At 39.8% G+C, this 27,805-nt stretch overlaps 5 protein-coding genes across 6 annotated transcripts in view; 4 read left to right on the top strand and 1 right to left on the bottom strand.

Moving 5' to 3' along the window:
- Positions 1-5,606, top strand: part of LOC110946265 (polypeptide N-acetylgalactosaminyltransferase 6-like) — a 35,186-nt gene extending 29,580 nt beyond the window's left edge. For both annotated transcript variants that reach the window (XM_051949139.1, XM_051949138.1), the window contains exons 4-11: positions 1,640-1,789; positions 2,120-2,354; positions 2,441-2,558; positions 2,671-2,871; positions 3,011-3,142; positions 3,237-3,338; positions 3,436-3,585; positions 4,700-5,606. In XM_051949139.1, coding sequence (XP_051805099.1) covers positions 1,640-1,789; positions 2,120-2,354; positions 2,441-2,558; positions 2,671-2,871; positions 3,011-3,142; positions 3,237-3,338; positions 3,436-3,585; positions 4,700-4,813 — 1,202 coding nt within the window. In that variant the 3' untranslated portion in view covers positions 4,814-5,606. The remainder of the gene's footprint in view (positions 1-1,639; positions 1,790-2,119; positions 2,355-2,440; positions 2,559-2,670; positions 2,872-3,010; positions 3,143-3,236; positions 3,339-3,435; positions 3,586-4,699) is intronic.
- LOC110958611 (polypeptide N-acetylgalactosaminyltransferase 6-like) overlaps positions 1-5,606 on the top strand; it is a 35,186-nt gene extending 29,580 nt beyond the window's left edge. The window contains exon 12 of the transcript XR_007942369.1: positions 5,091-5,606. The gene's annotated coding sequence lies outside the window, so the exon portion shown is untranslated. The remainder of the gene's footprint in view (positions 1-5,090) is intronic.
- A 506-nt stretch (positions 5,607-6,112) lies between these two features.
- Positions 6,113-10,948, top strand: LOC110958598 (glucose-6-phosphate 1-dehydrogenase-like). Its single transcript, XM_022205205.2, has 12 exons — positions 6,113-6,303; positions 6,943-6,980; positions 7,066-7,174; positions 7,258-7,475; positions 7,558-7,716; positions 7,824-7,949; positions 8,038-8,131; positions 8,233-8,419; positions 8,539-8,774; positions 9,755-9,831; positions 10,421-10,513; positions 10,607-10,948. Exons 1-12 carry the CDS (start codon positions 6,175-6,177, stop codon positions 10,695-10,697), a joined length of 1,557 nt encoding a protein of 518 aa, XP_022060897.2. The 5' UTR covers positions 6,113-6,174; the 3' UTR covers positions 10,698-10,948.
- Positions 10,949-11,843: 895 nt separating this feature from the next.
- Positions 11,844-22,602, bottom strand: zgc:158263 (ceramide kinase family protein). Its single transcript, XM_022199241.2, has 13 exons — positions 22,138-22,602; positions 20,225-20,320; positions 19,874-20,011; positions 19,128-19,256; positions 18,922-18,985; positions 18,666-18,811; positions 18,512-18,586; positions 17,774-17,926; positions 17,397-17,502; positions 15,535-15,638; positions 14,191-14,387; positions 13,800-14,104; positions 11,844-12,583 (listed from the first exon to the last, which is right to left on the bottom strand). The coding sequence occupies exons 1-13, from the start codon at positions 22,253-22,255 to the stop codon at positions 12,466-12,468; spliced, it is 1,749 nt and encodes a 582-aa protein (XP_022054933.2). The 5' UTR covers positions 22,256-22,602; the 3' UTR covers positions 11,844-12,465.
- A 616-nt stretch (positions 22,603-23,218) lies between these two features.
- On the top strand, positions 23,219-27,602 carry naa10 (N-alpha-acetyltransferase 10, NatA catalytic subuni). The gene is made up of 8 exons (XM_022199242.2): positions 23,219-23,403; positions 23,554-23,652; positions 23,755-23,813; positions 24,633-24,678; positions 25,506-25,621; positions 25,921-25,965; positions 26,869-26,953; positions 27,077-27,602. Exons 1-8 carry the CDS (start codon positions 23,383-23,385, stop codon positions 27,257-27,259), a joined length of 654 nt encoding a protein of 217 aa, XP_022054934.1. The 5' UTR covers positions 23,219-23,382; the 3' UTR covers positions 27,260-27,602.
- The last annotated feature ends 203 nt before the right edge of the window (positions 27,603-27,805 follow it).

Below are 27,805 nucleotides of genomic sequence, written 5' to 3'. Positions count from 1 at the left end.
TATCAAATAAAAATTTAGCAGACAGGCAGAGCAGGAAGTGAAATTCCAATGCCATGCTTCAGTGGAGAAATAGTACATGGTAGCAATAATGGTTTAAGGCCCAAGTTATAAGTAATTTATTAATTTAACTGGCCTTCAGAGTTTTTCGGGCAACATTCCAGTCACTGCATCAGCTTTGATAGGACGGCCTAGAAATGGTCTTCGCTTGGGATTTTAGCAGCTTGGTCAAACAACAGCGAGCAGGTGGGGTTTTACAAATAGCTCAAGAGAGTGATGTGCACGTACACTGTAACGGTCTGCAGCGTCATTAATGAGAATGACCCTGTGTGTTTTACCAAGGGTATGTCCACAAGGCCGGCTACACTAAATTATATGAGTGATAGAGGATCCTGCAAGAGCACATCTACCTCCGTGAGAGTTGGCAGATGTGACAGAGCAGTTGTGGTGAAGGAGACCAGCTTGCAAGTCTCTGAGTGCAGCTTTGCAGGATGTTTTTACAGGAAAGTGTTTCACCCTCCGTGGTAAATGCTATGACTTAACATGCAACGAGATAATTGCTCTCTTATGGAAAACGGCATACGTTATTGTGCAGCAGCATCGGGCTGTTTTTATAAGCCCCTTTTACTGCTGTTACCACTTCACTGGTGTGTTGTTTGTTCTGTTCATACACACTTTCACTACCGTTTACACACTCTGTTCAGATGCCAAACTGCATGAGCTGGTACATATTGTAGTGAGTCACTGGAAAGATGATTCTAATATCATTTAAAATGCAGATCAGGTTTACTACAGTTCCTCAAGCAACACAAACTATTATAGCTTAAGTGTTGTATCATTTCAGTCCTTGCACCAAAAGAGCATAAGGAATAAGTACAGTGACTTTAAAATGCTGATCAGTGCAGATGAAATTAAAATTTTTTGACACTTTTTGAACAGAAAAAGGTGATTGTTAGTTTGTTTTAAAAGATAAATTAAATACACACACTACAATGTTTGACATTAGCCTGATCAGTCCTGAGTAAAGCAAGTAAAAGATGATTTGGAGTGATGATAGATGGTCTCACACACTGCTTATCAGAGGCTCCAGCATCTGTTGTTTATTAATAACGCTCAGTGGCCTATTAACTGAGCTTTAAATATCCTCAGTCAGCTTTCTTCTCGTAAGTGAACGTAATGTTACCCTCAGCTGTATGTACATGTTTCCTACTGTATCTAAACATGTGCTTTGACTAGCAAAGCAGCAGCTTTCTGTCGTTAGAGTTCATGAGGTGTGGTTAGTTGATTCACTCAGATTGAAACTTATAAGAATTATGCGGTGTTCCTTGTGGTCATAAAAGCACTTAAAGGGAAGTGTGACCCATTTTTATCAGCAGAGTTTCCACTTCATTGTCACTTCTTCTGGCATTGCTCTCAAAAGTATAAACATTATGAATGTTTGACTTTTTTTTGTCAATGTGGCACTGAGGTGCTTCATGAACTACCAGTCTGACTGCATCACTGAGTACTTCAGGTTCTAAATCTGAAATCTGTTACACCTCTGACCACAGTGATATAAAAGTGTATTGAGTGTACACTTTCACTTTGACAATTTTTTTCCAGACACGAGCTATGTGATGAAAATGTTGTTTCATCTCTGCAGAGCACTTGAAGAGCCGCCTCGAAGAGTATGTGCGACAGCTGAAGATCGTCCATGTTGTGAGGCAGCTGGAGAGGAAGGGCCTCATCACTGCCAGGCTTCTGGGTGCCAGTAAAGCTCAGGGTGAAGTGCTCACCTTCCTTGATGCACACTGTGAGGAGATGCAAACACACACAAAAATACACAAGTCACAGAAGCCATTTTAAGCAGCCGTGTGTAGCTCACTGGGTCATAACACTGTCAGGATTAGGAGTAAAAAGTTGAACAAAAGTTGTATTTCTAGTAGTTTTTTTCCTTATGGTTGTATAACAATAATCAGGATTATTTTGCTAAATACAGTCATAAAATCCAACAGTCCATCATTCACGTTAGACTCGTACATCTGCTAGATATACTCATACTATGATCCATCATAACACTTGATATTTGACACTGGTTGTTGCAAGTAAGAAGGAAACATCAAGTTATCTCTCCCTTTTTCAGGTGAGTGTTTCCATGGGTGGCTCGAGCCTCTGTTGGTCCGCATTGTAGAGGAGCCGAAAGCAGTGGTCAGTCCAGAAATCGTCACCATTGACCTCAACTCCTTCCAGTTCCATAAACCCGTGGTCACCAGCCGAGCGTTCAACCGAGGCAACTTTGACTGGAGCTTGACTTTTGGCTGGGAGCCAATCCCAGAGGATGCAAAGAAGCTGCGCAAGGACGAAACCTACCCTGTCAAGTAAGAAGGATCTTGTTGGTTTCATATGGAACATCTTGAATCATTCAAGTCTCTAAAGTCTTTGTGTCTGCCTATGATAATTTCAGAACACCTACTTTTGCTGGAGGTCTCTTCTCAATCTCAAAGGAGTACTTCGAACACATTGGAACGTACGATGACAAGATGGAGATCTGGGGCGGTGAGAATGTGGAGATGTCATTCAGGGTCAGCTTTCTTTTGCTTTCACAATTCCACACATTACGTAATTTGTCTCCTTGTGATTATCAGTTTAGAGACTGAGTGCTTGATTCTTACCTGTAACATATGTGATCCACAGGTGTGGCAGTGTGGAGGTCAGCTAGAGATCCTCCCTTGTTCTGTGGTCGGCCACGTCTTCCGCACTAAGAGCCCCCACACTTTCCCCAAAGGCACAGAGGTCATCACTCGCAACCAGGTTCGCCTCGCTGAAGTCTGGATGGACGACTATAAGAAGGTCTATTATCGCCGCAACAAGAATGCTGCTGTTATGGCCAGCGAGGTCAGTTTTTACATGTTAAACTGATACACTGCCGTTAATCACTCTTCCTCTGATGCTTTTATGACTTGAATTCATACTTCCTGCTGCAACCGGTTGATGTGAAAGTGTAATCCTAAGTTTTGCCCCTTCACTGCTACAGCATAGGTACGGAGACATCTCTGACCGCCTGAAGCTGAGAGAGCGGCTTCAGTGCAAGAACTTCACCTGGTACCTAAACACCATCTACCCAGAGATCTTCATTCCAGACTTAACCCCAGACAAATTTGGAGCGGTGAGTGAAGTTTGTGGATAGCAGTGTACACACGGCATGTGTTGCATAACTGTGGCTGTATCTGACTGTTATTGTGTGTCAATGTTTGCAAAAGATTAGAAACTCTGGTTCTAATACCTGCCTGGATGTTGGAGAGAACAACCAGGGTGGTAAACCCATGATCATGTACCAGTGTCACAACATGGGCGGCAACCAGGTGCGGCAACTCTGACTTAGTAATGTGGCGTTAAATATGAAATTATTTGATTTCCTTGTTAGAAACTGAGTTCTAAATGGATTACTGTGTCTTCTAGTACTTTGAGTATACATCTCATAAGGAGTTGCGCCACAACATTGGAAAGCAGCTGTGTCTTCACGCCTCAGAGCCGGTGAAGATTGAACTGTGCCAGCTGAAGGGGAAGGGCACCAGTGTGTCTCCACAACAGGAGTGGGTGTTTACAGAGGTGAGGAACACCTGGGGCCGGATTTACAGAAAAAGTTTTGCATTTATTCAAATGCATTTATTAGCTCCCTGAATAGATGACACTGCCGGGCTTTGCAAAAGTTCTGTTACACGGTTTCATGATTTTTAGAGATGTTTACATGTCGGAGTGAAAAATTCCATTAAATAAACTGAAAGTTCTACCTTATAGGCAGGTGTCCTTAATACAATTTTTTTCTCCGGTGAAGTTGTATCAAGATGGAAGTCAAAAGAGTTGAGATATCTGCTCTCCTTCATGCTGGCCACAACAAGTCTGACAGAGCCAAGCAGCTGAACATCAGCCGGATGACCGTCCACAAAGTCGCGGAGAGGCTGAAGAATGGTGAAGATCTTTCAGTGATCTTTCAAGAATGGTGAAGACCTGAAAGATCTTCACCATTCTTTAGCCTCTCCGCAACTCTGTGGACGGTCATCTGGCTGATGTTCAGCACAAAGGAGAGCAGATATCTCAACTCTTTTGACTTCCATCTTGATACAACTTCACCGGAGAAAAAAATGTATATTAAGGACACCTGCCTATAAGGTAGAACTTTCAGTTTAATGGAATTTTTCACTCCGACATGTAAACGTCTCTAAAGATCATGAAACTGAGTGTAACAGAACTTTTGCAAAGCCCGGTAGATATATCAACTAATTAGCTGTGCTTTGCATAATGCTTGGAAAAAAGGAAAAGCTTTCCAGCGCTGAATGTTACTGTCAAGTTGTTCAAAAATCAGTGGGCTGTCCAGAAACATATTGCACCCAGCCAAGAAATACTAATAAACTACTAGAAAACCACACAAAAAAGACTATATAGTGTGTTAAATAGTGAGCTTTAGAGGTGATGATGAGGTGATTTTATTTTTTGGTTAGCTGTTTTTAGTGTCAAGCTAACTAGCTATGATACTGGCTGCAGCTTTGTTCACACCAGACCGACAGCAGAGATCTTCTCATCAAGCTATTGGGATAATAAGGATGTTTACCACATTATAATATTCTCTAAACCATTCTATGTGGAATATGTAAGTGTTGTACAGCATGTTATTGAATTAATTTGAGCCTCATTTTTGATTCTCCTCTCTTATTTTACTCTCCAGGATCATCTTCTGAAGAATCCCAGCAGTGGGAAATGTTTACAGCTGAGAGGAGGGCAGATTCAGATGGACTCCTGTAATACTGCTGATCTCTTTCAGCAATGGATCTTAAGCTGACCTCCCAGTCTGCCCATCAGGTGAACTCTGGCACCTTACGTCCCCCACAGACTCGTCATCAAGGAGCCAAACCAACATCGATCCGGTTGGACTTAACGTGATGCTCGAGGCATGTGGCCGTGCAAAATCTGCAGTCAAAGATGGAGGACAAACAGTCATATCTGTTAAAGACCCTCAAGTTGGTCTTAACCAATTTTAAATTAATTTATGGAGGAAACTCAGGAAAAACATTTGAGGTGGTTGGGATCTTCAGACAGAGTTTGGACTTTGCGTTTAGGTGTGGCAGCTCGACCGTGGCAGCGCTGATCATGGAAATGACTGAACGGCCGTGACCAGATTTACTGGACTTGCACTCCAGCTTGAAAAATCACCTATTAATGACTTTTTTTTTTGCTGACAGTGAATGTTGAAATGTGAAAACATGCACAAATCTAACTACTGAAGAATAAAATGAGATTTCTGTTTTTTTTAAATAAAAATGATTGTGTCAGATAAATAATAATTTGTATATAGTACGTAATAAATCTTATTTTTTTATCACCACAGGAGCAGAACACCATTTGTAAGGTTAAATACATTGAAATTGTAGCCAGCCTCTTTGTTCTGTCATGGTTATTTGTACTACTTTATGTAAACGTGTACTAATCTCGTACTAGTGCGAGAATTTTCCTTCCGTTTTAGCCTCACAGTGGTTGGTACTGATTTACAAAATGTTCTGTATCCTGAAAAAATGATTTACGCCGACTCTTTGCCATGGTTACTGACACTACAAATAAATAATTTGGACTTGAAACCTCGGTAGCTTTAAGACACCAGTCTGGAATTGCTTCATGATGCAGTTTATGACTTATTTTATGGCCTGTGGGAAATACTTTGCCAGAGGTTATGCACTGATAAGATCTCCGTTTGCAACAAAGCACGAAGACTTTCTTTGTTGAAGGTACCTGTTAGTGTTTGCGAAACATTTGAGGAGTGGTTCAGGAGCAGGAGACATTCCTGCCAACTGCTTCGCCCTCGTCTCGTCTGAATAGACCTGAAATGTGAGTTACAGTTATTGAAGGGGATTGCCAAACCTGATCTGATGGAATGTGTAGCTTTCATTCTCGCATAGAATATTTTACATGTAACCTGCTGGACTATAGGAGATAAAAGAGCAGATATGATACTATATACTGTACATTCATAAGGAAGCAATAGCAAGAAAGCAGTTTTTTCTTTGTGACAATAGATGGCAGCACAGAGTTGCTGAGGTTTTTCTGCAAGGCAAGGATGACAACTGAAATTTCACCACAGACCACACAATTTGTGCAATATAGACCATACTGAAACGACCGGTCACTGTGGGGACGGATTGACAGCAGATGGGCCAGAAGATGAGCACTGAGCCTTTGACTCGTGCTGAGGTGTTTGGACAGCTCAGGAAGGAGCTCTATGGAGAGGAGCAGCCAACTCATTCCAACACTCACATATTCATCGTACTGGGAGCGTCTGTGAGTACAACCTTGAGATTCTTACAGCATGACAAAATTATGGGATTTAAAGGTATAGCTGTCACAGTTTCTGTTGTTCACTCTTTAATGGTGTCTTGTTAGTTGTGGACGCATTTATTCTGTTTTGACTTGTTTTGCATCAAATTCCTAACATTTTTTGTGGAGTGTTAGAAGTAGCGGGGGCCCAACAGAGGTGACACAAAGCCTCACTGGGCAATATTGCAGTGTTGTAATCAGAGGCATGAAAGCCAGCGAATGAGCACGTTGACTAAAATGTGCTGCACCTACTTTTTCCTTTGTCAACCACCAATAGAGGAGGATGATTTTACAGCAAAAACCTGTTGACTGTCCCTGCTATTGCCTGGAACAAGTTCCAAAACTAGTTGTTTTTCATCTATCAATACATGAAGTTTCAGGGTTGTGCAAGGAGGGTGTGTTCCAAGTTGCTTAAAAACGTCTGGTTAGGCTTTTTTTTTTTAAATCTCACGTTACTCAACAGGTCCGCTCACTCTACTGTGGCCACTTATTTTCAAAGTTGACATAGTCTTTGGACTCTCGTATGATTCTTTGTTGTCACAGTGATTAGCTCTGTAGGTTCCTGATCAGATCTTTTTGTTTTAATCTGTGGTATTTGCACAGGGAGATCTTGCTAAAAAGAAGATCTATCCAACTTTATGGTGAGTAATCATATCATATGAGGAAGAGTTTGAACCTTGACCAAAGTGTTCTGCATTACTGCGCTCACTTTGTACTGCTGTTTAGGTGGTTGTTCAGAGATGGCCTGCTCCCAGATGACACATACTTTGTGGGTTTTGCCCGGTCTGACCTGACTGTTGAGGACATCAAAACTGCATGTCTGCCTCATATGAAGGTAGTAGGTTTAAGGTTTCTTCCTGGTAAGATTGTGGTTTGTTTGGAGTGTGTTTTCAAGAATCGTTCCATATTATCCTTCAGGTCACTGATGAAGACAGCAAGTGTCTATCAGCCTTCTTCAGTAAGAATTCCTACCTGAGCGGCAGGTATGATGACGGCAGCTCCTTCGACCAACTCAACAACCTCCTGTCATCTCTGCCTGGAGGAGCCGACGCCAACCGGCTCTTCTACTTGGCTCTGCCGCCCAGCGTCTACCACCATGTCAGCGCCAACATCAGACACCAATGCATGAGCCACAAGTTTGTATCTGTTCAGTCCATGAAAGCCCATGATTAACACACTGTTTGATCGAGTGATTCTAACCAGCTGTGTTTGTGGCAGAGGTTGGAACAGGGTAATTGTTGAGAAGCCCTTCGGTCGTGACCTCCAGAGCTCACAGGAGCTGTCAGCCCACCTTTCCTCCCTCTTCACTGAAGACCAGATTTACCGCATAGATCACTACCTGGGGAAAGAGATGGTCCAGAACCTCATGGTGCTCAGGTAAGCTCATTATATCCATTTTTGATTCAGGTATAACCCTAAAGGAGTTCTCATTACCCGTCCATCCTCTGTTGTGTTCTGGAAGTACGTTATTATCTCACTTTCAGGTTTGGGAATCGCATTTTCGGACCCATATGGAACAGGAACAGTGTGGCCTGTGTGGTCCTCACCTTCAAGGAGCCTTTCGGCACTCAGGGCCGTGGAGGATACTTTGATGACTTTGGAATCATTCGGTAGGAGCCGTTATATTCAGATAAATGTGACAAACTGTTAATAATTTATTGGAAACACACTGATTACAGTCCTTTCCATTGAATACAGAGATGTCATGCAGAACCACCTCCTCCAGATGCTCTGTTTGGTTGCAATGGAGAAACCTGCATCCACCAGCCCAGATGATGTGAGGGATGAAAAGGTAACATTGATGATTAAATGGCAGGAGTTTCTATGTTGTCTGTAATGATAGGATTTTCAATTCACTGCAATCCTATGTTTTTGTTTTTATACGTTCTGTAGGTGAAGGTGCTGAAGTCTATAGCTCCGGTTACGATGTCAGATGTGGTGCTCGGCCAGTATGTCGGAGATCCTGAGGGGGAGGGGGAGTCGAAGTTGGGTTACCTGGACGATCCAACTGTACCTAAAGGCTCCTGCACACCAACGTTTGCCACTGCAGTGCTCTACGTCCAGAATGAAAGATGGGACGGTAAGGTTATAATTCCAACTTTCTCTGTTCCTTACTTGTCTTTCTTAGTTTACATTTTGTGACACCACCTCCCTCTGATTTTCTCCCTGACATTCTTCTCCATCCATCTCTTCCATCAGGAGTTCCTTTCATTCTGCGCTGTGGTAAAGCTCTAAATGAGCGGAAAGCAGAGGTTCGTCTGCAGTTCACCGACGTGCCAGGAGACATCTTCGGAGAATGCTGTCAGAGGAACGAGCTGGTGGTTCGGGTGCAGCCAGACGAGGCCATTTACCTGAAGATGATGACCAAGCGGCCTGGAGTTTATTTCAGCCCAGAGGAGACGGAGCTGGACCTCACCTACAAGAGCAGATACAAGGTAGGCTCATTTCATTCAAAGATGTCGTCATTTTCCATAGTTCTTATTGTCAGTGTGTGAATGTTTACTTAATTCATCCTTTGATCTGAAGTGTGCCGGACCAGAAAAAACACAGCATAATAACCTAAAAATAAGGACATCTCCAAATGTTTCCTTTGATTTAGTGAAAAAAAAGTACATTCTGAAAATGTTCACATTAAAAAATTATTGTTTTACAAAATATTATAAACAATCTGAAATTTCTTCAGAAAAATAAATTCAATTGCAACAACATTATCCCTCAGTTTATCATTTACAAATTACAACTGACAGATCAGAGTATCTATAAATTCTCACTAAACTTTTAGTCACAGCTCTCTGGAACTGAGTACATTATTTGACTTCATGATTCAAATGACAAAAGTCAGACAAAAAAGCAACAAAGACAAGTCAAAATACTCCAAAAATGAGACACAATGACAAATATGAGACAAACGACACAAAACATAAGAAAAAAGAGACAAAAAATTGGACGGAAAAGTTCAAAAATGACAAAAAAAAGAACAAAACTACAAAAAAATAGACAAAAAACACAAGCAAGACAAAAAGTAAACACAAAACTACAAAAAAACCACACAAAACAATGAATAAAGCAAAACAAAGATGAAAAAATAAGACCAAAAATACAAAACGACAAAAACGAGAAGCAAAACGACAAAAACATGAGACAAACGACAAAACTCAGACAAAAAAAACAACAAAAAATGAAAACAAAAATGAGACACAATATGACAAAAGAATAGTGAGCATTTTAGTATTTTCAAAACAACTTTTCATGGTCTACAAATTATTTAAAATGTATAGTTTTACAAATTGACAAATTGCAGTTAATGTCTGCAATGTTTACTAGTTGTTCATCTAATCCTTGCTATAGGATGCTGTAGATTACTGACCCTAAAGTAAGCATGTATGTAGTTTTAACAGCGTTCATCTGTTTGTAGAATGTGAAGCTCCCAGATGCGTATGAAAGACTGATTCTGGACGTCTTCTGTGGAAATCAGATGCACTTTGTCCGCAGGTTGGTAGCATTATTTACTGTAAAAAAGTTCAATAAAAAAAAAATCGACTCACTTGTCTCCTCGTGCCAAATATTTACACTCTACAAAAATATAAACCAACACTTTTGTTTTTGCTCCCATTTTTTATGAGATGAACTCAATGATCTAAAAGTTTTTCCACATACACAATATCACAATTTCTCTCAAATATTGTTCACAAATCTGTCTAAATCTGTGATAGTGAGCACTTCTCCTTTGCTGAGATAATCCATCCCACCTCACAGGTGTGCCATATCAAGATGCTGATTAGACACCATGATTAGTGCACAGGTGTGCCTTAGACTGCCCACAATAAAAGGACACTCTGAAAGGTGCAGTTTTATCACACAGCACAATGCCACAGATGTGACAAGATCTGAGGGAGCGTGCAAACTGGCATGCTGACAGCATCGTTGCAAAAACAAAAGTGTTGCGTTTATATTTTTGTTCAGTGTATGTGCAATTCAGATTCACACTGCTTAGAATTTTAGCTCTTAGAGGTAGTTTCATAAAAAGGTTATGATTTTTTTTGTTAAAAGCTGTTCTGAATTGCTTCTCTTTCTGTCCCAGTGATGAGCTGCGGGAGGCCTGGAGGATCTTCACCCCTCTGCTCCACCAAATAGAAGGCGAGAAGACAAACCCCATTCCCTACACTTACGGAAGGTAAACTCTGTTTTATGAGACAATCCATATTATCACTATCCTCTGCAGCAATAACTTTCCTTCCTCCTGTCTATTTATTTGTCGTGTCCACAGTCGGGGTCCCAGTGAAGCAGACGATCTGGTAAAGAGGGCCGGGTTCCGCTATGAGGGAACATACAAGTGGGTGCAGCCCCACACAGCCTGATGCTTTCCGTCACACACACACTCACATACTCATGAAAACAGTAACAGCACTGTAAGAACATTTACACACAATAAAGCTTACTCCAGTCACTGCTGTACCACTGTGATTTTGTCTGCATGTACAAAGGAAACACTTCTTTTTACCTCTAATCATACAAGAATGAATGTAGAGTTAAAACAAAAACTGTAACAGCCTGATCTGACCTGTAAATCTGAAGTTTCTGAATAAATCACGATTCACTTTTTTGCCTACACTTTCTTTAAAAAGCCTTGTAAATACCAGCAACTATGGCTTTAGTATTTATGAAGCTTGCAGAGCAGGAAAATCTACATTCAGTGTGGTATTTATGGACAAAGACTAACGTGACATGTCCTCACAGGGACTTGTACGTGTCAAAACTATAAATTTGTTCTGTGCTGTCAGCAGGCCTGTGTTTACAGTCATCACTACATTATGGTGATGATTGCATAAAGCAGCACCAAGTAGCGTTTGTACCAAGAGGACCTGTTGGTCTGGTTTGTATGAACAGGTGCCTCTCATAATAAGTCATAAAGGAGACACGTTTAAATATCCTGCTGCAGGTAAGAACAGCTTCCAGGTGAGTCTCTTCAGCTAACTTAAATCAAAACATAATATTAATACAATATTAATCTCTCACAATGTACCAATGAGTGTTAACTTGATATTTTTTACACTTATTTACCTTAAAATGAGCTTGATTTCTATTATCTGCCTGCTTCAGATTGATGATGTGTCTTGTCACTTTGTCTTTACCAGGAGTGTGGCCTAACTGGAACCATACACACAATTTATTACACACTGAGCGGTGTGTAAAGCACTCGGAGAGCTGTGGGAAGTACAGAAAGGACAAACACGTGTTTAAACAACTACACCTCCACCACTATTGTACTTTCCTTGTTTCTCCTTCTTGCCTTATGATTTTAAACACACTGCAATGCAATATAAATTAGTAAGGAGGCACTCAGAGTGAAGATAATTTTGAAAATGTTAGTTTATAATCCAGTGTAGTTTGGTTTCCTGTTGCATGATTGTTTATGTTGAACACAAAGGAAGCTGTTGATGCTTTTTTTGAGTTTCAGAGTAAAACTGCACTGCTGACAACAATAAAGCACAAAAGCAAAAAAAAAAGGGTAATCCCTTTTATTGTATAAAGAGGTTTTCTGTCTTACAACTTCTGTTGGTTTTTTCCATGACTTTATTCTCTGGAAACTCAAGTGGACATAAATAAAATTTACAGAATAAAAACTGCACACGCACTGTACACAGTACCATGTTAAACATCCCATATTGTGTCCCCTTTAATCAAACTCTCACACGTCCCCGCAGAGTGTTTTTCAGCTGTAAAACATCTGGTTTTAAGGCAGCTGCTGTCCTCTTGAGGAATATCAGAAGTAAATGTCTTCATATCTCAACAGCTTCAATTTTAAATCTTCAAGTTCATAATGACGACAAAAACGTAAAAGAACGACGATAAAAATTGATTTTCATCATATGGGACCTTGAAATATCTTTTGTGCAAAACCACCTGCACCAAAGATGAGAGTAAAATTTAACTGTTAACTGTTTTTACCGAGAAGTGTTCAGCGAGCACACAGACATTTAAGAATAAATAGCTTTTGTTCATTATTACAATGAGAAAATGTATAAAAGTACCTGAAATATTAGGAACGCTTTGGCCATAAAAGATTGTGCAGCTGGCTAGTGTTTTTAAATTCATTAGCCTCACCATATAGACACCATTCTTCACTTATTTAAAACTATTTGGGATGCATATCCTTTGACACTCGTCCCTTTCTTCACTGTTGCGTATGGCTGCTCCGTCCTCGATGCCCCGAGCGTACAGACGCACCAACTGGCCATGTATCCTGAGAGAGAACACAGCAAGAGACGGCGTTGGTGACAAATTCATCTGGTTTCATATAATCGAGATGAATTACTGATAACACCTAGATCAGGGGTGTCAAACTCATTCAGGGGCAACATTCAGCCCAGTTTGATCTCAAGTGGACCAGACCAGTAAAATCACAGCATAACAACCAACAAACAACCACAACTACAGATTTTCATCACAGGTATCTGGAACTGAACAATATAGTATTTTACTTTATGATCAAAACAACAGTCAGGCAAAAAAACAAAACAAAACACCAAAAGCTCGACAAGATATAAAAACCAGACACAAAACGACAAACGCGAGAAAAAAAGACAATATGAGACACACAATACAAAACAAAACAAAACAAAACAAAGAGAGACAAAAAAGTTACAAAGCGACAAAAACTGGATAAACGACTTAAGTGAGACAAAAAAAACATAAAATTACAAAAATGATACACAAATTAACGAATAAAGCAAAAAAAAAATCTAAATGACAAAAATGAGACACAAAATGACAGAAGGGAGAGAAAAAATAACAAGAAATGAGACAGACAACATAAAACAAAACAAAAAAGAGATTAAAAATTCGACCAAAAAAGTTACAAAGCGACAAAAATTGTACAAACGACAAAAATGAGACAAAAAAATGATACAAATTGCACAAACAAGACAAAAAACATGGCAAAAGCAAGAAACAAAATGACAAAAAAGTAGACAAACCACACAAGCGAGACAAAAAAAAAAACACAAAACGATACAAACGACACATAGAACAACAAAAAAGCTAAACAAAAACACAAGCAGGACAAAAAGGCAACACAAAATGACAAAAACGAGAAACTAAATGACAAAAACATGAGACAACAACAGTCAGGCAAAAAAAAGGCAATAAACCACAAAAACAAGACAAAACATTACAAAAGTAAGACACAAAACAACAAAAGAATGAACCATCTAGAATTTCACTTTTTGATGAAAACAAGTTGTCATGGTCTACAAATTATTTTAAATTTATAGTTTAACAAATTTACAGGTTGCAGCTAATATCTTCGCTGTCATTTTTACGCTTTACAGTCGTCCTGTGGGCCGGATCGGACCCTCTGGCTGGCCGATTTTGGCCCACAGGCCTCATGTTTGACGCCCCTGAGCTACAAGACAAAACAGTAAGCGATGACTCAAAGCGCAGCATGTTGGGCTTCTTACTTGCAGACGATGTCGGTGAAAGGCAGAATCTCTCCATCGCAGTTCCACACCGACACAGCGGGAGACTTTCTGCAGCACAAACCACACAGGAAGGGAGTCGCTGTTTTCTGCTCGTGTGTCACGGCTCTCTCTGCCAGGTGCTGCCGAGATCCGTTCCTGCTAACAGTGTCCACATATTCTCTCTGTCCTTCATCTGTCTCGCCGCTAAGCCCTCCGATTTCTTCATATTCTTGCTCCTCTCTGCCAGACGGCGCAGAGAAGCGGACTGCCTTCACGCGATGGACCTCAACGAAGGGCAGGTCGAACTAGAAACGGAAGGAGAGAGATTAAGTCCAGCAGGTTTTAAACTTCTCAGGCCAGCTTTGTTTTTTTCCATGAGAAAATCCCAAACCTGGTCCTGTGTGCTCGTGTGCCTGTGGAGGAACTTGAGGAAGCCCAGAGGGTGAGTGTCCCACACGAGGACGAGGTCCCCGGTTCCATCCGCCAGGTGAGCAGAAGGTGAAAGACCCAGAGGACTCCTGGCACATGAGCTGGACATACAAGTCAGAGAGATACACCTGAACCTGCCCTCCACACTCACCCACTGACCTGAGGACAGAAAGAAAGAAAGACAGAGATAAAGCTACATTCAAGAAAGAAAAAAATCACTGATAATTCCAACAAGGGCTATACCACTATTTCATGGCTGCAACAGTATTACCACAAAATATTAAAATAACCCTCAGAACCCCAAGCAGTTTCTCTACATCTTTTGCTCCTGGCACATTTTCACTCACTTGTGGACTCATTTTTCACTTTTCAATATAAAGTCTTGAACCTCTATGAGAACAGCACAACCACACCTGTTTGACACAGTTATGATACCATAAATCATTTAAAAAAAACAAAAGCAAAAGTTAAATTTTTTCGAGCATTTCTTTTAGAAGAATTGAAATGACCTGTAATTAGCATCTACAACATTTTTTCATGTGCCTGCAGCTGTTTCCGATGCTTGGAAAGAATGTAAGAATATATAATTGATATTTTGCTGCTCACATTTTAGGTTTGTGATTTCTGCTTTGTGTAAACACTGCCTGCAGTTCAGCTGAAAACTTCTCGAGTTTTTGTTGTGCGACTGTCGGTCACAGTTGGTTCACAGTTGCATCAAGGAGCACAGAAGTTTTTGCTTTTTACTTAACCTGCTTGAGGTAAATTATTCATTTTTGGGGAATTTTTAAATGATACATGTAGAATAAAGGCATTTTGATAAAATGTCATGAATTTAAGCTTAGATTTGCCTCATTTACAGATGGAATGGCACATCGTAGATAATTACTTTAAGGACTTCTTTATGTTTTTACGTTACCAATTCTGACATTTCCTGAAAGAAAACATGCCCTTCTTGTGGGATAAAAGGCAGAAACTAATAAAGAATATTCTCTGCAAAGTGTAAACATATTATAAACAAATAGTATATTTTAAATAGTTCTGTAAAGTAGCGGTTCCCTCATGAGGTGGCTACCCCTGATCCCATGAGCTGAAATAACATTTTCCCACTACTTCTTGTAATATTTGTCGATTCTCTTGGAAGTGTTGAATGACATCAGCTCCTCAGCGCCATTCAAATTGAATTGGCTATTTGACCTAATTAAGCGATCACAAGCCAAAAATACCACTTTACAGCATGCAAGACGTGTAATAAATGGGATGAAATACACAAATCATGCAAAAAGCCAGTACTTCTATGTGCTGCTACCTTCTGAGCCGGGGCTGAACTGGCTGAAGTGGGAGCTGTACAGGGAGCCCGAATCAGACGAGTGGGGGAAAAGTCTTTCTGTGCTTCTGGAACACACACTGCACCTAAACGCACAAACACACACAAAACACAATGAAAGTCACTCTGCTTGAAGTCTGTGAAATAACAAGCTCCTCGACCTTGACGCCCACTCATAAGAGCATTATAAAGCATGTGCTGACAGCCAGAAGCAGCTGCCTCAGACAAAGACCGAGGCTCGGCACACTCTAACAGGAGGCCAAGGCTCACCTTTCATCTAGATCAAGTTCCTCCTGCCATGCTTTCCACCCTCCTTAAGGTGCACCCAACACCTGAGTCCTCTCTGCAGGTGGTGGCAGCGACAGTAGCGTCTCAAACTGTGAACTTGAACCATTTCTCCGTCGATTCAATAATAATGATGTAACTCACGTGAACACTTTCCCTCCTTCTAATGAAACGGGTTTAGAGTTGCACCGAGGATCAAATCATCCTCTCTCTTAGATTGCTTAGATTAGGACTCCAGGACAGTGAGAGACACCAGTTCTTGTAGTTCGGTTGTCACTATGGGCTTCTTCTTCCAAAACTTTCACCTATTCTTGGCCATTACCCTCGCGGTGGAATTGTATCGCTAAGTCACATCACAATGGGAACTACGGTATTAATCCTCATGTTGTCCTGCAGGTAAAAATTATTCCGTTTTAAAGTTTGAAAATGTGGATAAAAATATATTTTCACAGTGAAACTTCTGATGTCCACATTTTCAACATTTTTGGGAAATCTTTGAACAATTTTTGGTGGAAAAAAGAAAAGTTAAAAATGTTTCTTTAAGAATATTCACATAAAAATCAACCAAAATCCAGTGAATTTCGCTGGATTTTGGTTGATTTTTATGTGAATGTTCTTAAAGAAAATACTAGAAATTTTACTTATATGTATGTAATCACTTTAGATATTTTTGAGGATTTTTTTTTGAAGAATTTTATTAATTTTTTGAACATAATTACAAGAATTTTCTTTCCAAATTTGGTGATTTTTTTTTAAATCAAACTTTAAAAGGAAACTTTTAAGGAATTATTGGAATTTTCTTCCTGAAGGTTTTGCAAATTTTCAGAAATTTGGGGAATTTTTTTATGATTTTTGGGATTTTTTTCGGACAAGGAAACAATATTTTTTGGTGCCCGTAAATGAGGACAGCAGGAGGGTTAATGGTTAAATTCACCTCTGTGATGCAGGAAATGAAAGGAAGAAAAAAAAAACATGCAGGCAGGTGCTTAAAAATAACAATATGAAAACAATATGGGAAGTAGATTTGCACATTAGAAAGCACTCCCATGCTGTTTGAAAGTTTTATGGCATTAACCATGAGTATAGCCTACTGTGAACACTGTAACCTTTCTTTCTCTATAGACTTAGACTTTCTTTTCCACAGCACCATTCAGCTGGATTTACATTAAGAGGACAGTACAAAAACAAAGTTCAACATATAAGTGCAGTTTTCACTCTGCTCTGATCACCTTTGCCTTTAGTTGAGGGTCGCTATAATAGGTGGCATCAGGCTTTTGTCTACTTGTGCTCGTCTGCATCTCAGGGTTGTGCATCTACGTCCCGAGGGGAGGAGGGTGAGGTGTGTGTCCAGCGGGTGTGCTATGTCCTGTTCTTTTATGTTTGCAATTTGTGTAATGGCCCTGTCGTTAAGTTCTGTGAGGTTTGGTGTGGGAAGACCGACTGTTTTGGCAGATGTGGTGGTTATGCGTATGGTTTTGTTTGTAACAGGGAGCATGTTGTAGAAGCAGGTGGACTGAATGCTCCTGTACTTATGAAGCTGTCAGTAGTTGGTGTTTTACCCGGCGAGGCAGCGTGTTTTATCTCTGGGGCTGGAGAGCAGTGGGTCTGCTGGTAGATACTGCACTACGCCCGAGTAGCTTCTGTTGCTCAGGTACACCACTGTGCCTGTAGAAAGGAGAACATGAATGTAGAACATCAGATAGACACACAACGGCTTAAAAAGGAACAACATTCACTGCGGGTTTGTTACATCAAATGCATAAAAAAGGAACACATGGGTCACATTAAGAGCTTTCATCTTGGTGAAAGCACCGTCAGCGGCAGTTTCAGGAAGGTTTTTTTAAACTCTTAACCTAAAAATAAATATAGAGAACCTAACAGCATCTCACGTAATTCAGCACGCATTTGTTTCTGTTCTCTAAATGAATCATCAGACCTGAATAGTCGTATCTCAGAGGTCCCATCCAGCGATGTTTTTCACTCTCAGCCAGCACGTCTCCATAGAAGCCATAGCCCAGCAGAGACACCGAGTAGCGCACCCGAGCAGAGGATTGACGAACGGAACAGACGTCCAGAGGCTGGGAGTCTCCTGCAAGGCATTGTGGGAAATCAGGAGGGCTGTACAAGCTTAACCCTCATGTTGTTCTGCAAGTCAAAATTGACCCGTTCCAAATTTTGAAAATGTGGGGGGAAAAAAAATAAAATTTCACAGTGAATCTTCTGATGTCCACATTTTTAACATTTTTGGGAAATCTTTGAACATTTTGTGGTGGAAAGAAGAAATGTTTCTTAAGAACATTCTTAAGAACATTGTGAATGTTCTTAAAGAAAATATTACAAGTTTTCCTGAGTTATATGTAATCACTTTAGATAGGATAGGATTTTTTGGAAGATTTTTACTCATTTTTTGAAAATATTTACAAGAATTTTCTTGCCAAATTTGGCGGATTTTTTAAAATAAAGCTTTTAAGGGAAACTTTTAAGGAATTATTGAAATTTTCTTCCTGAATGTTTTGCAAATCTTCAGAAATTTGGGGAATTTTTTGCTGAATTTTGGGATTTTTTTTTCAGACAAGGAAACCATATATTTTGATGCCTGTAAATGAGGACAACAGGAGGGTTAAAGTTGAGAAGACTGTTTGAACATTGGTTTAAAAAAAAAAAAAAAACAAACCGATGATAATGTGCAGAGCTGAAGTGACGGGGTCGATCACTCCCACAGTGGCGTAACACACACAGTCTGTAGAACCTGCAATGAATACAACCCATCAGTATGAGCGTGTCAGAGCTCTAAATGTGACGCCATCACTGCATGAACACTCAGCAACCTGCAGGGATGATGCCGATGTGCAGCGGACACGGCTGCAGGGCGGCAGTGGGATCATTCTCACAAAGGCCGGCCTCTTGTTGCGTCCGCCCGATCAAACCGTGAAGTAATTCGCTGAACATGCCATCCCCGCCCACGCACACCACACTGTGTAAACAAACACAAGAGTTTCTGTTATGGAAGCGCCTCCCAGCAAGCTTAGCTGGCATAAAGGTCTCCTGCCACAGTATTTACTCTGTGGTGCTGGGAGGACTTACCCATCAAAACCTGTCAGGTCTTTCTTCAGGAGATGATCTCTGGCCTGGTTCGCCCGCTCAGTCACTGAATAATAAAGATTATGATTACATCCACACGGAATATCTTCAGTCATCCATCAGATATAAGCCTTTAGCTGGTAGAGCATTATATCTTTGCATGAGGAACAAATAAACCTTTCTTTAAAATACACAAAGGGGGTTTTTACCAATTACATGAGAGCTTATACCAGCCAGCTCAAACAGAGGAGCCACCAGAGAATGATAGATCTGTCTTCCTTTCTTCTTCCCTCCAAAAGGGTTGATGAACACCAGCAGTCTATGTGGACGCAACGGACCTGGAAGATACGTTTGGAATAGTGTAAGTTTGTGGAAGACCTCAGACATGCAGCTGATGGAAGATTTGAAACTTCTTTAACCCTCCTGTTGACCCGGTTCAAAGTTTGAAAATGTGGGGAAAAATATATATTTTCCCAGTGAAACTTCTGATGTCCACATTTTCAATGTTTTTGGGAAATCTTTAAACATTTTTTGGTGGAAAAAAGAAATGTTAAAAATGTTTCTTTAAGAACATTCTTAAAGAAAATATTAAAAGTTTTACTGATATACATGTAATCATTTTAGATATTTTTACTCATTTTTTGAAGATTTTTACTCATTTTTTGAAAATATTTACAAGAATTTTCTTGACAAATTTGGGGGATTTTTTTTAAAAATAAAACTTTTAAGGTAAACTTTTAAGGAATTATTGGAATTTTCTTCCTGAAGGTTTTGCAAATTTTCAAAAATTTGGAGATTTTTTTTGCTGAACTTTTTCATTTTTTCCAGACAAGGAAACGACATTTTTTTTGTGCCCGTAAATGGCATGTTAAAAACAGGAGGGTTTAAAATAGCAGTAAAATATCGGCCTATTTAGACGGCTGTAATATCAGCTTATCCAGTTACGCATCCCTACTGTGAGTTTTGAGAGCGGTCCTCAGGTGTTTCGTCCACTGGTCTCGTAGAACCCGACTGGCGCAGCTGAACTGGATCCGGCCCAGTCTCCATAGCAACCCATAGGAACCCCCACTGCTGCTACGCTTCACGTAGAAAACTGCAGGAAGATAGCAGATAAAGAAATTGAAACCATGCCATAAAACCACCAACTGTTGCACTGCGGCCGAGCACCATGAAGCTGGAGAGGTCATGCACTTCTATGCACATCACCAACCATCTCGTCTCATTTAAAACTCAGTGCCTACAGGCCGTGTTGTTCTTAATTTACTTGAAGGTGGTCTTGGGTTTGTGACACCTGATAGTCCTTCACCTGTGAAATCTTTGTCTGTGTCTTCTACTGACTTCTGGGGCAGGATCTCCACCCGACCCTCCTCCACGCCAACCACCTCCGCCACAGGTACTGAAACTTTAATCACACAGTAGAAAAAACTTCAGTGGACATGCTCCAATGCACACAGTTAATGGAATATTTTAACAGCTGGAAAGACTGCACACAGGATGTGTTTAACTTGCATTGAAAGTGAATGCACAGGTGTAATTAAGAGCATAAATAATGGGGGCGTCTCATTCAGCTGTGTCATGTCAAAACTGTCTCCACTGTCGGGCAACAGTAGGAAGAGCACAGATGTAAATAAAATAAAATCAGTGGGAGCAGAATTCAATAAGCTGCTTCAGATTCAGGGTGCTGGTGTATAATGTGCCACACTGGCAGATTTGAATAGAACTGAGCTATTGTTTGTGTTAAATCCACCACATGTCTGCCGTGCAAAAGGCTCATTGGACATGCTGGCACATCTTAAAGGAGCGGGGGGTCAATGTCAATGTTGTAAACTACACCTCTGTGCTGTAAATCAGACCATGCGGTTGGTTTTCAGTACATATCAAAGACAGGATGTAAGGAGAATATGGTAAAAATGGACCGTTAAACGTTGCAATGAGTATCTTTGCACAAAATACTTAAAATAATCCAAATCAAATCAATTGTTTTCACTTTTTTGCACTGCTGGAAAGGAAATTGATGAAGAAATAAACTTCACATGTGTATGATATCAAAAATGCATCATGGAGACCGATCCCAGAATCAAACAGAATTCTGACATTAAAATCGTTGAGCTGACAAAAATCATAAAACTAAAAAGTGATCATTGGGCTAAAAATAAAATCTATTCTTCATTTGCATCATTGTATGGTCATGTCAGGTCATACTTTGACTATTTTATCTTATTTAATTTCCTATTCAAAAGATATGGTGTCCCATATTGGCTCCATTATAATTTGACTTGGGGGAGAAATTACTCAAAATTTGTCCCAAATTACTCAAACATTGCCTAAAATTACTCAAAAATTGTCCAAAATGACTCAAAAATGTCCAAAATTATGCCAAAAAAATTTGTCCAAAATTACTCAGGATTTGTCCTCCAAGACAATATGTCATTGTCAAGATATATTGTGTTGGAGAAGAACTGTTCTGCGTTTGATTCCTTTTTAATATTCTAGTCATATGCTCATATAACAGTAAAGCAGTATTTTTTGTTATTATTATTATTATTATTATTAATGATTTTAATCAAGTTTGGAGCTGAGGAACTAGAAAGAACTGTTCCAGAATATAGGTTTTTATTTCGACAATACTCACTAATATGACACACAGACAGATACATATTGGAATATGTCTCTATCTTTGGCTTGCTTGTGTTGTTTTTGTGTATGTTGATGATATCAGACTCCAGGAAACACTTCTTCCCTTCATCCCATTTCCTTCTTTGTGTTTGTGGGTGACAGAGACAAACCTTGGAGACAATTTTGATTATGGTAATAAACCAAAGGTCGATCATTTAGGACAAGGCAAATACCAGACTATAAGGAAGTGCGTGTGCATGTATGAGTGCCTTTGTTTTCAGTAAACTGTCGTGTTTGTGCTGTTTAACTCGTTCTTCACGTTTGCTTCAGGCCCCTAAAGGCTCCATTTAAAAGTTGCCTCCCTGCTAAATGAGCTGCATGTGAGATGTAATGACTTCTGTTTGGTTTGGAGGGTTTCCTTGGCTACTACTGAAGATTGACTACAGGCTTATTTGTCATCAGAGCGATAGGAAACAGACTTCTAACAAGTCAGTGTGGTCCTGCATGTGCACATATTTATTATTTAGATGTGATTAGACGTATTTAAACACAACCTGTAGCCCACAGAGTTTAATATTCTGATGTGTGGGAGGGTTCTCTTACCTGTCTTCTTGTCTCGGTTCTTCTTATCCACCTCGGTCCATCTGAAGTGCCATCCTGTCAGCACCGCCCGGTATCTTTTGTTCCCGACCCATAAACTGGACTCCAGCCCCAGGTCCATCCGGAACAGCTCTGTCACACTCCCTCTTTCCTGATCACATTTCAAACCCTGGACTTTTACATTTTGGCCGTCAGTCCTCCTGGCTCCTCCCCTGACAGGTGAAAGTTCTCATCTCCCTCTGAAGTGAGCCCGCAGACCTTCTCGTTCAAACCTTCATCCCGGTGAAGTGCTGAAGACGCCTCCTCGGTATTATTCTGAACTGTTTCCTCCACTCCCTCCTGACACCTGCTTCATTTGCATGCTGCGCTGCTGATTGGTCGACAGAGGTTTACCTGCGCTGCTGTGGCCAATTACTGTCAGCGTTGGAGGTAACCTGTGTGGACCTCAAAACAATTAAATATTCAGTATAACTTAGAAAAGGCAGTATACAATTAAGGGACTTTTTAAATCCATGGGATATGTCTTGCATACATTTTTATTGAAAGTAAAAAAAAACCTAACATCTTTTATGTTTATTAGGATCATATCTTTACAAATTCCAGATTTGTATTTGAACAAAACTGTGTGCAAATTACTCAACACCAATGTCCATTTGCTTCATTTTATTTAATAACATGTTCAGTAATGCGTAATGTATTTTTTTAAATTAAATTTAGGTGTATGAAATATGCCACAACATTAACAACAAACTCTCTTCAGGGTTTTGCATTTAGTTAATGAAAAGCTATAGTCTGTTATGATTTAATTATCCTCAAAACTTTCCTCTTGTGAACATGTTACGTTAATTAATTTACTATTTTTATATAATGTATTATTATATCGGGCACATCTCTTGTTCATTTTACATGTTTGCTTTATTATCTTTTCATATGTAGACATTAAGATATTGCACAGATTCTTTTGTAGGCGGATAACAAAAGAATAAACGTACTTCAAAATAAAACTGATTCATTATTCATTAAGTACCTCGGCGCTTAGAGCTTTTATTGTGAAATCCCAGCACGCCGTGACGGAAATGTGCGCCGTTATTGTGGCACGCTCCTTCCTCTCTTCCTGCTAGCTAGTCGGCACAGCTAGCTAGCTAACAAGCTCTTTAAACTGCGTGGTGGCACTATTATGAACCGTTTCATCCGTGTGCTGTAATTAATTTCTTTTTCCTTAGTCTTGATAAGAAACCAGACGACAGAATGAACATCAGAAACGCTCGGGTGAGTGAACTGGAAGCCCGTCGACAACCACGCTGGTTCTGCTGGTTGGCTAAGCTAACGACGCTGACTGCAGGCTGCACTTTAACGCACCAAATATCACATCTCGGCGGTTTAGCAGCGTGTCGTGAACCTTTGTTTTCTGTCTTTCAGCCGGAGGACCTCATGAACATGCAGCACTGTAACCTGCTGTGTCTTCCAGAGAACTACCAGATGAAATATTACTTCTATCACGGCTTGTCCTGGCCTCAGGTGAGCCGCAGTGCTGCTCCCCATTTCTGATAAAGGCAGTGCCCCTCTCATGTACAGCTCAGATTTTCACTCTGTCTCTGTTTTTTTTATTTATGGTTTCAGCTGTCATACATTGCAGAGGATGAAAATGGAAAAATTGTGGGATATGTACTGGCAAAGATGTGAGTATTTGATCATATTTGTATAGAATGTGCTTTATTGTTATGATACAGTGAAAAACGAGATTGGAAAGCTTCTTTTCAGTGCGAACAAGAAGGTGCAAGGTAAGTCTTAAAAATCTTAAAGGTAGTGCAAACAGTCTCTATTAATCCTCCTGTTGTCCTTATTCACAGGCACCAAAAAAATATTGTTTACTTGTCTGAAAAAAATCCAAAAGTTCAGCAAAAAAATTCCCCAAATTTCTGAAAATTCCTGTGAAAATCTTCCCCCAAAATCCAAGAAATATCTAAAGTGACTCCATATATATCGGTAAAACTTCAAATATTTTCTTTAAGACCATTCACATAAAAATCAAACAAAATCTAGCGAATTTTGCTGGATTTTGGTTGATTTTTTTTTTTTTTTGTGAATGTTCTTAAGAAACATTTTTAACATTTTTTTTCCACCAAAAAATGCTCAAACATTTCCTAAAAATGTTGAAAATGTGAACATCAGAATTTTCACTGTGAAAATATATGTATTTATTCTACATTTTCAAACGTTGAAACGGGTCAATTTTAACCCGCTGGACAACATGAAGGTTGAACAAATATACAATATAAACAACCGAGTGAATATTGAGGTAGCATAGAGTGGCAGCAGCAGAGACAGTGATGTATATTACACATTTTACATTTATTGTTGGCAGCGTTGTTACATGTGAGAGTTCAGATGGGTGAAGGCTCTCGGAAAGAAGCTGTTTTTCGTCTGTTTTTCCTCACATCATTTGAAGAAAAGCCATGCTTAATGTGCCACAAATAACTCTTGCAAACTGTGTTTAGGGAGGAGGACCCAGATGATGTCCCCCATGGACACATCACATCCCTGGTAAGTCTAACTCATGACTCTATTCATTCTTTATTTTACCAGATAAGATCAGTTGAGAACAATTTCTCATTTTTTAAGAAGCCCCAGCTGGAAGAGAGATAATAAATTCACAATACATATACAAAGAAGGACACACGAGTGTTCGAACAGAGATTAAAAACAGCCTAAATTTATGCTAGCAATTCAGTGAAAACAGTCAGCATGTGCGGTGGTCAGCTAGGGTCTGGTAGAGCTTCTGTTTAAACATATAAAGTAATGGAAAAGATGAGAGTTTGAGAGATTTTTGGAGGGAATTTCAATTGAATTCCAGCCAAAGACGGTGCGAAACTTGGGGATATAGTGTTATGAAATCACTGAATGAATAAATGAATGGATGGATGGTTTATTTCAGTTACAATCTACAGTATAAAAATTTAATTGTGTGCGTTTAGCTGACAAAGAGTTAATATGCACGCTTGCAGTACGCATTTTTTTCCCTCACAAAAAAAGAAAAATTGAACAGGCTCCGTCACCGAAAAAGGAATAGGCTGGAGCCGAGGATTATTTTTGCCTCTCCTGTATAATCCATAAAATAACCCATAATATCAGTAATGCAAGAAATAGACAGACAGAATAATGATGTGAAGCATGAAAGAGAGTGAAGAGTCCACCAGAGACCAAGGTACTTGTATGAGTTGATGAACTGAACATCTGAGCCTTCTACACAGCTGATCTTTATGGGGCTGGTTGAACAGCATACAAGACATATATGTCCTCATTCAGTATAATTTGTATCACACATTATATGCTGCTGAGGTTATATTCTAAACCCTCTCCGTGTCTTTCAGGCAGTGAAGCGATCCCACAGACGTCTTGGTCTGGCTCAAAAGCTGATGGATCAGGCCAGCCGAGCCATGATCGAGAACTTCAATGCTAAATATGTCTCACTTCACGTGCGTAAAAGGTACTGTCGGCACGTTGTGAGCTTAGTTTTGCTTTATTGTGGACAAGCAGGCAGAATCAGCTGCAATGACAAAGTACTTACACAGTATATAAGAAATTTGGTGTCAGCCGTTGGTGCCATTGTAGGAATAAGGAAAAGAGAACAATAAAGTAACTGTAGAAAAACAATGGAGATCTTTACAAATCTAGAACAGAATATAGTAGTGCAAAACAACAGTGGCTAAAGTGAGAAGAGAGTGGCATTGATTCCTGTGTACAAAATGTGTTCATGCTCTGACTGATGTTTTCTCCCCACTTCAGCAACCGAGCAGCCCTGCACCTGTACTCCAACACACTCAAATTCCAGTAAGTCCCTTTTTTTTTTTTTTTTTTGTGAATGTAAAGCACAAACTCGTGGTGTATCTTTGCTCCATAACTCAAACTTACAGAAATCCTGGGGTCATGAGTAGAGCTAGATTACTAAATCATGAGTTTATGTATCAAACTTTATTAGATAATGTCAGATGTAACGATTATTAGTATTTGGTACATGTGAGCTCGTAAGTAACCAAAACAAAACTGCAGCAGAATGTGCCAGACAATGAATGAATGTGCATTGAGCTCATGAAAGATTTTTTTATTTTTTTTTTGGCAGTTCACATTGATAAAAGCAAGACGGGTTTCTTCAGGCTTCCTCAGCCTCAGTTTTTTTTCTGACTGTGCTCTTTCAGATGCCTGCACCTCCAGCTCTGCAGTGCATGCTTTGTGGGAAGGTTTTTGTGCTCGGTGTGTGTCATTAACATCATTTAAAAACTGTGTTGCTATTGACGCATAAAGAGTGAGCTGATAACCTGCCTCTCAAAAAACAACTTAGTTTTTAAAGGATCATTTTCTACATTGTTGTGGTAATGTATTAAAGCAAAAGAACACCAGCTGATATATGTGGGATTAAAATCTAGTATTTGTAGGGCACTGGTCCTGAGTCCAGGTCCCCATCAAACCCCAACTATTTGAAAGATTCTTGTATAAATGCGAGGATTTAAATTATGATGGGGAGCTGCTCAGTCTTTTTTTTTTTTTTGTATATTTATTTGACCTAAAAGTAGTAAAATGTAAATGTATATTAGTCTAAAACTAATTCTTCTTTAAATTTACATACTCTAAATCTTCAAGGTTTCTAAACCCCCCTCAGGAAATCGCTACAGGATATGAACTCAGTGATATTTATATCCACTTTAATTCATGTGGTTTCTTGTTGTTCCTTCACAGAATTAGTGAAGTAGAGCCGAAATACTACGCAGATGGGGAGGATGCCTACGCCATGAAGAGGGACCTGGCCCACATGGCTGATGAGGTGGTTTTATCTCCTACCTTTGTTTTAACCAGCTCTGTGTTCCCTCAGCAGTCGTGTGAAACCGCTGGCTTCATGTGAGCAGATTCTAATTGTGATTCCTGTTTTGTTTTGTTTTTCCTGCAGTTGAGGAAACCTGGAGTGCGAGTGTCTGGTCAAGAGGCTCCGTCTGGCCAGAGCCCGTCAGGGTCCGGAGACCAGGAGAGAGAAAGCGAGAGAGACAGCGGAGGAGAGAGCAAAGAGCTGAGCGAAGTCAGCGAGGCGACAGAAAGCACAGACGTTAAAGATTCTTCTTCTGATTCACAATGACGCTGCAGGCCGAGACATTTTTAAGAAATCATCCCTCACTTCCTCTTTTTATCAGTTTGCCACCAACTCTGGCTTTACAGACTATCTGTGCATCAAAGCTGTTTCAACATTTCCGTCACTGGATTTTTCTAAATTCTTGTTTATTTCCTGCAGTGATGAACAGAGAGACGTGGACATGAATCAGTATGTTGACTTAAGTAAATTACTAAAGAGAATCACCGGTCTTGATGTTTTTATTGGATTGCTGTCGTCTTTACCAAAGCTCTGTGAGATATGGAGGATTGAAGACGTTCTCAATTTGCTCTCGAAAGTATTTATCAGGAAATAAATCTTTCAAATAATATTTGGGATTTCAGTTATTTTAATAAGTGATCATAAAAACAGCATTTTTTTTAGTGTATTTCTGATAACGACCCATTAGACAGTCTGAGAACAGATGATTGTGAAAACATGTTGATGCCGCGCAGTGTGTTGTAATACGATCAATGAAATGTTGCGGGTTGTATAAATGACACAATAAGCTCATTTAGGATTTACATGATAACA

Source organism: Acanthochromis polyacanthus, chromosome 6 (genome assembly GCF_021347895.1).
Source record: "Acanthochromis polyacanthus isolate Apoly-LR-REF ecotype Palm Island chromosome 6, KAUST_Apoly_ChrSc, whole genome shotgun sequence".
In the NCBI taxonomy this organism is placed as follows: Eukaryota; Metazoa; Chordata; class Actinopteri; family Pomacentridae; genus Acanthochromis; species Acanthochromis polyacanthus.
This window is presented reverse-complemented; position numbering and strand designations above follow the sequence as displayed.